Genomic DNA, 12,623 nt, shown 5'->3' on the forward strand with positions numbered 1-12,623 from the left:
TGTACTTTATAATGTTGAAACCGGAACGAGTCAATATAATGTACATGAATTAAAATACAAGTAGACACATCCGATTTATACTAAATATTTCACAAACTTTTCTCGAATTGAACAACAAACGACCATCATTGTATTTTCTTAATCTAACAAGTATTTTTAAAATCTAAATCAATGAAATGTAACACGTAAGCTTTAATCATAGACCAGTACACATATCCCACCAGGTGAATAACGTAACGACTCAACAGTATGTTGAAAATATAAATGTAAGCTAAAAATGCATTTATAAAAAAATCTCGTACGTATATTTTTCATTTCAGGAAAAGTTATTTTTTCAAACCTTTCAACTACAAGAGAATATGGCGTGCTCCGATGAAGGGCTAAAGAGAGGTTAAAATATTTTGTACATTTTTTCGTTTTGTCGGGGATGAATGTACTTACATACAAATTACTATTCCCCCTCTCCCTTGAAAATGGAGGTATAAGAATTAATAAAATAATATATCTCTTATACTTCAGAAAGAAACATAATATCTACAACCCATTGTAGTCACTGGAGAAAAATGAAAGTTATAGAACTAGTGGTCAATTTATCAGTTATATTTAATAAATAATTGAACCCGAAGGTCTTGATTAGCGAACAAATATAATTTAATTTTAGACTCTATCTTCGAGTACATTTAGGAGACAAACATATTCCAGTGAAGTTCTCTCTTTCTCTCTCCTCTTTGTGGGTATGTTGAGAAAGATGATACAGTACCGTATATTAAAAAAAATGTGTGCTATAATGAGAATGTGTGCGCGCTTGGGTGCGCTTGGGTGCGTAAGTGCGTGTGTGAATGTCGGGTTATGTGAGCGAATCAGTATTTTGTCTGTAGTTAATCTGGTTGCTATTTAGATATTGTATCGTCCTTACGTATGTTAAATGTGATGAGAATCATACTCGTATCTGCTAGGCTGTCCACCATCCTCGTTATGGTTTAAATGGATGAAACGGGTAACTGACCTGCAAGAATACTTTGACGTGAATTGAGCTATCCATCACTAAACACAATAAAATATTTGAAGTTTGGAATTCAAAATTAGCAGAAAACAACAACAACAACAACAAAACCAAAAAACAAAAAAAAAAACAAAAAAAAAGCAAAAAACGCACACATATTATATGTATATATATTAAATATTCAGTACTTTATATTTATTATTATGGTCAAGCACCAACAAAACTAGAATACGATATCAAACGCAGTAAATATGTATCACTACATGTATCAGATACAATGTTCTTAATTGTTGTATACCGAATGTAGTTATCAGAGAAATGGATATATATATATATAACTTGATTGATTTGTATGAGGAGACATATGCACTCTTTCCAATCAATTTCACTTGTGTATGAACTGCAAACACAGTGTAAAAACAGCACATAGTTAAAACAGATATTTCAAATGTGAATCGATATCAATTTAAATGTTGAGATAGTACAGTTTTCATTTGGATATTTTAACATAGAAACAAATTCTTTTAAAAAGGATGGCAATTGTTTTACTCTTGATTTACCCTAACCTTGAAATCAGGATCTACTAGTACGTTATTTCGTTGGCTAGCCGAAAAATATCAACACAACAAGCATTCTCAAAATATACAATATGTGTACAGCGCATCTAAAATACAGAAAGTCAACAGAAATCACGAAACAATGAGTGGGAGTCGTTACGTACATGAAAATGACAATATATCATATCTTTACCATAGAAATCATTAATTAAGATGCTTTAAGTCACCCTAACAAGTTGCAATTGTCACGTGAACATGTTAAAGATTATGCATCTATAGTACAGAATTAGATAACATCTATAGTACAGAATTAGATAACACATATAGTACAGAATTAGATAACATCTATAGTACAGAATTAGATAACATCTATAGTACAGAATTAGATAAACACATATAGTACAGAATTAGATAACACATATAGTACAGAATTAGATAACATCTATAGTACAGAATTAGATAACACATATAGTACAGAATTAGATAACACATATAGTACAGAATTAGATAACATCTATAGTACAGAATTAGATAACACATATAGTACAGAATTAGATAACATCTATAGTACAGAATTAGATAACATCTATAGTACAGAATTAGATAAACACATATAGTACAGAATTAGATAACACATATAGTACAGAATTAGATAACATCTATAGTACAGAATTAGATAACACATATAGTACAGAATTAGATAACATCTATAGTACAGAATTAGATAAACACATATAGTACAGAATTAGATAACATCTATAGTACAGAATTAGATAACATCTATAGTACAGAATTAGATAACACATATAGTACAGAATTAGATAACATCTATAGTACAGAATTAGATAACACATATTATAGTACAGAATTAGATAACATCTATAGTACAGAATTAGATAACATCTATAGTACAGAATTAGATAACACATATAGTACAGAATTAGGTAACATCTATAGTACAGAATTAGATAACACATATAGTACAAAATTAGATAACATCTATAGTACAGAATTAGATAACACATATAGTACAAAATTAGATAACATCTATAGTACAGAATTAGATAACATCTATAGTACAGAATTAGATAACACATATAGTTCAGAATTAGATAACACATATAGTACAGAATTAGATAACATCTATAGTACAGAATTAGATAACACATATAGTACAGAATTAGATAACACATATAGTACAGAATTAGATAACATCTATAGTACAGAATTAGATAACATCTATAGTACAGAATTAGATAACACATATAGTACAGAATTAGATAACATCTATAGTACAAAATTAGATAACATCTATAGTACAGAATTAGTTAACACATATAGTACAAAATTAGATAACATCTATAGTACAGAATTAGATAATATCTATAGTACAGAATTAGATAACACATATAGTACAGAATTAGATAACACATATAGTACAGAATTAGATAACATCTATAGTACAGAATTAGATAACACATAAAGTACAGAATTAGATAACATCTATAGTACAGAATTAGATAACACATATAGTACAAAATTAGATAACATCTATAGTACAGAATTAGATAACACATACAGTACAGAATTAGATAACATCTATAGTACAGAATTAGATAACATCTATAGTACAGCATTAGATAACATCTATAGTACAGAATTAGATAACATCTATAATACAAAATTTAAAAGACATTGTTATAGTTGTCACTTACACATGTACATTTGTAAAGAAAACAATCTCGAACATTCATTTGAGGAAACCACTTTTTGCGACAACATTGAAATCGGGATATTATGAGAAGGTTTCTGTGTAAAGTGAAACCTATTTGGTTTGGTCACGTTGGTCTCCATGTACAAATCATTATGATGCAATCAGTCTTCGTAAATGCCCTTTGCAGCCAGTTCTTCTTCTACACGTCTCAAGTACGAAGGATCTGGATACCCAAACCTATCAAAATAAAGGAAATGAATGAAATAAAAACGTTTCGAAAAGTATCGCCTCGTCCTAGTCACATGCCAAATGTCATTCATCGTATCATAAATCACATTTCTTTCTGATAAGTTTATATTGATACAATATCATGTTAATGTGAATTTGGATTGAAACCAAAACATAACTGAAGACATTCTTTTATCAGGAATGAAAGGGGATGCCGTGAAGCAAGCTAAAGTAAGACAAGGCCACCTTTGCCAGAGACATGTTATATGTTGAGGTTTTTCTGCACAGGAAGCGCAACACGATTGCTTTTAAAAGTAGGCTAGTGGAGATCTTGAATATTAGCATAATGCCACACACTATGACGACTTGAACACTGACTAAATTTGGTGATCATGTATTGATTAGTCAGGGGAGTATTGAAAAATGTATTTATTGTCCTTATATAACATAGCATCTTACTGGGATACTGGAAAATGTCGTGATTCTTTAATTTGATTTAATTTTGTTAAGAAATTCTTCATTAGTCATATTTGAAATAATGTCAAGGTTATTTTGCATACATATACTAATACCTCAAACCAACAAAAGTGATTTAAATATGGGATTTTTCAACCTCACTTCTTTAACATTTGTGTGGGCCAATTTAGACTTTCCTAACTGCCTTTCTGATCCTCCACACGTTAAGTCTCTTGCATTACAGGCGAATATAATAACGAAAACACTGTTTGTTCCACGTTAAATTATTTATATATACTATACTGTATCTATTATTATATTCTTGCTAAAACGTGCTAATCACGTGCCTTCTTTGAGACATTTTTTCCCCTTCAAATTTTTATCAGACTGCAAGGAATACTTATATACATTCAAATGCATTTCAAGCCGTTGTATAACCTTACAACCCTATGATAATATATAACGTCCTGGTGTATACCTTTCAGGACCACCATGTGTTCTAGTCTTGTGATGAACGTCATTCCACGTGACCACATCCTCACGCCCTGTAGTCCTGGAGATCCCGATGGTAAATGTCAGTTTCTGTTCAAAACTCTTCCTTAACAGACGATGTACTTTTTGACCTTCTTTGTTGTCGGGTAAGAAAGCCTCGCGCCTTGTCCCTCTGTAGCGTTTTCCCGGATGTGGGTGTTCTGCCTTTAATAAAACAGAACATTTATTTGTTACAAATCGACACATAAGTCAGATATGGATATCTTAACGTTAATCCAATGGCGATTCAAATGGAAACATACCTGGTGGCCACAAATGCTCGCAAAAGAATGAGATAAATAAATAAATAAATAAATAGATACATAAATAAATACAAAATAAATGAAGTAAAGTAACTGCTCCAAAATTCATTTCAGAGCGGAGGAAATACAACCGGTACCGCAGACATCTTGAAATAAGTAAATAAATAAATAAACCAGTACTATTTTTCGCGCGGTGACACATTGAATTGACCTCTGTATATTGACATTCATAATAAAATGTTTCCATTTTTCATTGTAGATCGTAAGCTAGTAAAATGTTAAGATCTTAGGAGAAGATTTAAGAAGACTCTGGAAACGATTTTTCCCAACGAAACATACTCTAACCTTGTCTTAAGGTTTCCAATACAGAATAAAGTTCCAAATATAACGGAATCATAGTTTTATTGTACAAACTGTGCCAGTGCCAGGAAACAAATTAACTTCATAGTTAAATGGATCATTATTCTGTACTATCGACATGAGGCACATCTTTTGTGGGCCAGAATTAAAGGTAATACGTATGGATGTCACACCGACTCTCTAGAATCTAATAAGCCCACAGGAGGACGACATTCGGTAACATATTTTCAGTAAAAGATATCATGATTATGTTAGTTATATAGTACGATTTCTTTAGAAAATCATGATTTAAGACGGGACAAAAGACACACAAATGAACACATTTTAATACAATTTTAGAGTAAGATACAGCCAAACGATTGATTAAACTGCATAACAGCTATGTCGTTCTTTTAGGCTAAGGGCCGATTATTGAAGTCTAGGAAGCAACGGAGAAAATCCTTAGGGATCGGAAGAAACTAAAAAAAAAAAAACTAGACAGGAGGTGCAATAAAAGAATAAAAAGATCTTTCAAATATCAGATAATTTTAGAACAGCGTTAAGCAAATGTGTATATTCTGAGCCGTGCCACTATTCGAATGAATTAAAACGTGACATGCAGGATACGGCAAACTCCAGGGACTACAAGCAGTGCCTATCACTTGCTATATCTAAAATATTGTACAAAAGACACACAAGTAAATACGATAACCCCTATGTAGCTAAGTAATGATAAAAATATAATAATTCAAGCTTATTCTACCGATAACTGTAATATTAGTAAACATTCTGATAAGATAATCATTTTGATATACTGGTTATTCGGTTTTAGTTCTAGTTATAATCGTAGTATACTTATGATACTTCCAGCAAACTAATAATCCAAGTTAATTGATATCCCTAATATATTCAAAGCCCTAGTGCATGGACGTTTGTTTTCCTTATATGGATATGTACATACTCCATGTTTTATTTTCTTGGTACTTGACTATTTTGCGCCACATATCTTTTATTGTTTGGTTTTTCTACTTTATTTATTTCTATATTTTCATCATAGTTTATTCCAGATGCAAAGACATGAATAAGTAATCATAAAAACAGACTTACGTCTTGTTTGCCATCAACGAACGAGTAGAAAATGTGAATGGTACCACGTCCATCGAACCCAGGCAAAGATTCTTTTTCGAACACCTCGACCATGTGACCTTTTGGCTGCACCCCTCTGACTATTCCGTAGACAACGTTACAAATAGGACATACTGGTTTAACACTGAAGCTATTTTTGGCACATGGCAGACACAGAACATGATGGCACTTGTTTAACTCCGTCCTTTCCTTTAGATCAATCTTTTCTAAACAAACTGGACAGTTTTCATCTGCTGGGTAACTCTTTACCATCTGTGACTTTACTGAATATCTTTCCATAAACGATTCATCCTCTCGTGTTTCTTTTTTCTCTGTTCTAAAATGGTGATTATGTTTCACTTCCGGTACAGAGTGAAGTTGTAGGCGCGTGATGACACTTTGAATTGTTTTGACAACACTTCGGTCAGGATGGACGATGTAAAGCATTCGTACACAGGGATTGTCTGCAGGATTTACGGAAAACTTCTGGATCTGCGTACATAGAAGGTCGATGACAAAATCCCTAGAGGCACCATTTCGTCCTGTAATGTGAAAACATATCAGACATATGTATATTCCAGTACGCTTCATCCCACACGCTCGCCAACCCCGACATAATTCCCACATTAATTCAATTAGGGGGTCAAAACAGTTTATTTATTTATAGTTTATTTATTTAGGGACTCACTCTCGTCTGACTTTTGGAAACGTTGCATTCTCCCTTCACTAACGTAGGTGTCTAGGGTTCGATTTCTAGAAAGGTAGAGACTATATACCACGTTCGACCACGTGTGTTTTCCACAATTAGTTTCCTCACAAAGTTAGACCCTCTTACGCTTCTACACGGAGCAACAAGAGAGGTTAATATAAATTGGCAGTCAAACATCAGTGATTGACTTCTAGGATTCTGAATGGAAAGGAAAACCGTGAGGATGACATGGCTAAATAGCAGTTAGACGTTTCAAGAAAGGAAGAACCCAGCAACCAAGAACAAATTATTATATACCGGAATATATTCATTCCAGGTTATTTTCGCCCTTGTTCCATTATACACGAATTCGCCTCATGTTAATTGCGTTCACTAAGAATTATATAAAAAGGTGTAACAAATATTTGACCCTCTCCCCCATCTTGAATTCGCCTTCCCTTTCATGGACGAAAAGGGCAAAAAATATTAAAAATGCCCCTGTATACAGTGCTCTGCGTTTCATCAGTACAGTCAAACACTTAATTACAGAGTTATAAATTGATTTACCAGTGCCAAGAAGTGGAATCGCCATAGAATTGAATCCCAGACAGTCGACCCGTTTCAAAAGTCTGCACAAGGCTTTGCTAAAATATTGACACCATGCGTCCTGGTCTACTTCCCTTATCTTTGGAATGTTAATATGTGCCACGTTCTTACACTTCAATCTGCCTGCTCCGGGCGTGAAGATGAAATGCCAGGGTTTCAAAATCCCAATCATGTTACTTGCTACCAGTTTTTGCTCTTCATATTTTTCACCTCCCTTGTGTGCTAGGTTTTTGGCCACCATACCAAACCCTTGAAGTGATTCATCCTCACTCGACACGACAATGTCCACATCCAAATTTGCCATATCGCATTCTGTCGTGTTTACGCACAACTTCCATACAGGTGTCTTGGGCTTTGCCCCGTTATGATCGTTGGATTCTGCGGATCTGTTCAGAAAATTAACGGAAGCAATACTTCCGCTATGTCTATTTCCGCCTTGTTCATTTTCCTTGGATTTTTTATCTACGCCGGGTTGTTTGGATTCATACCCAGGAACACGTATTTCAGGACTTTCTGTCGTGCTGTGTTCAGTAACGCTGGCTATATCTTCATCTTCAGTTTCTTTCGGTCCTTTAAGGTCATACACAGGGACAACCACTCCGCGTTTCCCAGTCTTGATTGGGTCAGTATTTCCGGGTGTATCTTCGACGTAAGCATCTTTCGAGACTTTGAGATCAATCAACCTACTATTTCCCGACAGGTTCGGTTCAGTTAATCCAGATTTTACTCTGGCTTCGTGTCCTTCCGAATGATTTGGCTCGTGCTTGGTATCGGCTTCCGTACTGGTATTACATTCAAACTCATTTTCGTTTGCTTTTTTCTGACCAGTCGTTATACTGCTATCTAGCGTGTTGCATGGTGTTATGCTGGATTTGCCTTCAATTTCTGTCTCTTTCGATCTCGTTGGGTCATGCCCAAAAGTAATCTGTACATAATTTCCTATCGGGGTTTTTGCAATATTCTTCGATTTAACTTCAACTTTGGTTTCATGACCAGGAGTAATTTTTAAACTCCTTCCAAATGTGTTTTCTTTTGTCTTGCTGGAATAATCTTTTGCTGATTGTTGGTTGCGTCGAACCTGTTCAACACCCGGACATGTTTTGCTGTACCCGTTTTTCTTCTTCACCAATACAGAAAGATATGAAGTTTTTTTGCTCTTTGTTCTCTGCACATCCTTTTCTGGCAAATTTTTACTTGCCATACTTTTCGGGCGAAAAATTCAAACTGCTAAACAAAAAAGAATACATTTAAATGTGAACTTAGTAATGTAATCTACTTTACATTAATTGTATAATTTTAGCATAGTCCGCATTTTTATCTAGTAGAAAACAAAAGAAAGAAATGATTTTAGCTTATACGAGGGCTGATTTATAAGTTTTTAGCAATATTTTGGAGAAGCAGGTGTGTCCTTTTTCAGCTCTTCTATTCCTTGACTATTTAAGGCTTTGTATCCAAAGACTGGTGTCACTTGGTCTGTTAATGTCAAAAAGATAGCATTCTAAAGTAATCTTTTGCATAAGACAGGTTAAGACCTAAGGATATCCATACAGTTATGTTAAAAACACCAAGGAATAATGCCCTTTTATAAAATACAGTGAAAGAGTGGGTGGCGGAATTTCAGCGTGGCAGGCAGAGCCTTGGGAATGATGCACGTCCTGGAAGGCCTGTCTCTGTTGCAATCACAAAATTGGCCAATAAAGTCCTTTATAATGGTATGGCTGACAGGTGAGTTACAGCGGGATTTTAAGCCAGAACAGCTGGAATTTCACAGGAAAGGGGACATTCCATTCTTACGGAAGATCTTGCAATGATAAAACTCTCAGGCCGTTGGACACTAAAACTTCTGACAGCTGATCACAAGCACACCAAACGGATTTGCTAATCTGAACCTTTCAAAGGTAGATCTTTCGCACACTCCTACCACTGTTAAACATGCCAGTAAACTGCCATTTTGCAGTTCGGATAAATTTCTCCTCGATATTTTAGAGCTGATGACATGAAAACTCTACTTCCAGTTTGGTATTGTCCGTAGTGTATGCATCACGTACATGATTTAAAGATCATGGCAGACAGATATGTATGTCAGGTTTTTGCAATTTTACCGATTCAAATTTTTGGCCGAGTGTATATAGACGATAAATTTATAGTGAATTCTCCGTGCCCAGCAAATTTAGAAAAGTTAAAAGACTAGACAACACGAAAAATTTTAAAACATTAGCACATTCATTTCTTCTTCACATGTATTACATAGATACGTATTGTGATATCATTCGAATCTTTTAAGTTTTATTTTCTAAATATGTGTATATATATGTATATATTTCTAAATGAAATTTGCCTTTTTATAAACTTAATTGTAAATGTTGAGATAGGTTGTCTCGAATTTGGAATATGTGAACATAATCTTAATTCAAAATCAAATTCGATGAAACAAACTATGAACAAGGGAAACATTTTCACGGAGACTCCAGAAAATATATAAGGAGAATAAGATACAATGTTCCGGAAGAGTTAGCGTCTTCTGCTTCATGGATGACATCCGCCATGTAAAACTTGATCAATCCTACTATAAAATGTCACGTTCCCAAATGAGAACAAGGTAAACAAACATACCTTTCATTAATTAAATAGAATAATTTTTCCTTAATATTTCACCCTTGTTATTTCGAGTTTGAATGACGATTTCGTAAACATGCATTTTTTTCGTGTTTTACTTGTACTCATTCTTGTAGACACATCACCTCATTACGTTAATTTTAGTTTTAATCATTAAAGATTGTAATATTTAAGGGCGATTCACTAGGCACAATATTTAATTTTAGAAGAGATGGGGAAGGGGAAAAAAAGAAAAAAATATGTGAAAAGTATCAAATTGTTGAAAACTGAAAATGTGATACTTGGCAGTGTTTGCAAACAATAATTAAGATTTTACACGACGTCTTGGTTTCAATATGGATTTTTTTTATATACTTATCGCTAATTTAGAATGATTGTCCCAGTGAACTTTAATTCTTCATTACCGATCTTTCCACTCTAATGTATAAGACAAAAGCATTGGACTTCAAACATTTTCATAATGGATTGCCATGATAGATTCCAATTTTATCAATATGATTAGCATTTTTAAAGTACGTACTTGATGATTTTAAAAATTTCTAGAGCTAACTTATCTTTCTAAAACACCTTTTATCTTATAATATTGCAGATTCATGAAATATGTACCAAGGTCTCTGAAATTGCTTGTTATATCAAAATTTGTTAATGCATACGCCAATCAAATATCAGTGCTAATGGCGCGTATATTTAATTGATCAATTTGTGTGTTATTTAAACATGTAACGTATAGCATGAGAAACAAACTTAGTAGGATAGATTTTCGATCGGGAGTATTCATTGTGATAGATGTAAGCATATATATTTTTTTAAATATTTTTTTCAATTTTTTTCAAATTGGAAAAAAATGCAAAATACAGGCACAAATGTACCTTTAAAATATCTTGAATTGAAATCAGTTCCATTATTTCCTTTTTATTTCAAACATTTGGTTCACTGGCAAAAATTGAATTATTGAGAATGACATCACTGGCAGTATTAAATTATATGGATAAAATAATCCACCAAAACAAAAACTTCCTGGATCCTTTGTTTACTAGCCAACGTTGAAGGTAATATGAACTATAATAATAACGGTTATCTAAAAGAGGAAATTAATCATTTCCTGTACCAAGGTAGCCTTAAGAGCAAAGACAGATTTTCTTATATAATGCATATGTTACACTATTCGTTTACTTAAAAATATCATTTCCATTTAATCATAAATAACCGATAAATATCTTCGCTGTCAGTCTATCGTTTGTGTGTATGTGCAGCAGACTCTGTCGATCTGGCTATGTTGTTTATGGTTGTACAGAGAATACGTTATTCATTGTTGAAAATAGCAGCGGCTCAAATATCTTTCACAATAGCGAACAAATAACACTATATGTACACAGTGGAAAGTAAATCTACAAAATTACAAATTAAAAACAAAAATGTATCTATACATACATTTGATTGAGTAGATCCGTCCGTTCCTCCTGGATTAAGTCTAGTTTCGGTTTTACAGCTAGATAAGTACTATTTAAACTTCCGGTTCATACATATATGACCTTCTACTACAATATGTACTTTGCTGTGACGTGGCAACGAAAGCGGAATTAATATAAGTAAATTATTGCTAAAACATATATCATAATTTGGACTTTATTCGGTATATAGAAGTGAAATAATATTAAGTACTTATATTAGTTCGTCTCGTTAATGTAAAAATGGTAGATGGTATGGCATTGGTACATCTATAATGGTAATAGATGAGGACGATAAAATTCAAAGGCAAATTGTGTAACATAGTAACATAGAAAATGGTCAATGGGCTTCGTCTATATACTCACTGTCCATATTGATTCATGAAAAGCAAGATCTGCATTGTTAAGTTGTAATATATTAACGTCACTCAGGTGTGTACGTTGAGTTTTTAAATACAGTTGGAAAGGCATTCCCTTATATATGGTGTTATGTTGATTTAGATCACATTGTAACCAACAAGACTCCTAAGCTCTTCACAGCACGCTAATATACTGAGATGTGTTATTGTTTTCCGTCTCGTAATTTTCGTTGTAAAATAATAATAATGTACAGTCTTGATAAAAGGGCGGAACGCCACAAAATTTCCATTTTCCTTACATGTGGTTTTTAAGATATCTTAACATTGTTCCACTCATCTGAATGAAGAAACATGTCTTGTTTATTAAAACTAGCTTAATTTTTCCGTTATAGAGGGTTACTGATGAATAACATGATATAACCTTCCCAGAATGATTCGAAGTCTTGATGTATCGAAGTTTTTTTTGTAGTCCCTTGAGCTTCGAAACATCGAAGTTTGACTCTCTTTGCTCAATAAAATGTAACAAGCAGAGGTTTATCGCTAATAGTTGTCAGATGCGAAAAAATAACTGTGTTAACTTAATCCGTCTTTTAAAATTGACACAGCATAAGGCATTAGATAATGTTGTAAGAAAATACCATTGGCAAATGTGCAAAATCTTAATCAAAGCCTCCAAATAGACGAAAGTAG

The 12,623-nt window shown here is 33.4% G+C and overlaps 1 protein-coding gene across 1 annotated transcript; it reads right to left on the reverse strand.

Annotated features, from left to right (window-relative positions):
* Positions 1-3,272: 3,272 nt before the first annotated feature.
* On the reverse strand, positions 3,273-8,711 carry LOC132557215 (uncharacterized). The gene is made up of 4 exons (XM_060221711.1): positions 7,472-8,711; positions 6,199-6,758; positions 4,437-4,654; positions 3,273-3,511 (listed from the first exon to the last, which is right to left on the reverse strand). The coding sequence occupies exons 1-4, from the start codon at positions 8,709-8,711 to the stop codon at positions 3,436-3,438; spliced, it is 2,094 nt and encodes a 697-aa protein (XP_060077694.1). The 3' UTR covers positions 3,273-3,435.
* Positions 8,712-12,623: the final 3,912 nt, after the last annotated feature.

Source organism: Ylistrum balloti, unplaced genomic scaffold, assembly GCF_031769215.1.
Source record: "Ylistrum balloti isolate Yb309-2 unplaced genomic scaffold, AGI_CSIRO_Ybal_v1 Utg370646, whole genome shotgun sequence".
Classification (NCBI taxonomy): Eukaryota; Metazoa; Mollusca; class Bivalvia; order Pectinida; family Pectinidae; genus Ylistrum; species Ylistrum balloti.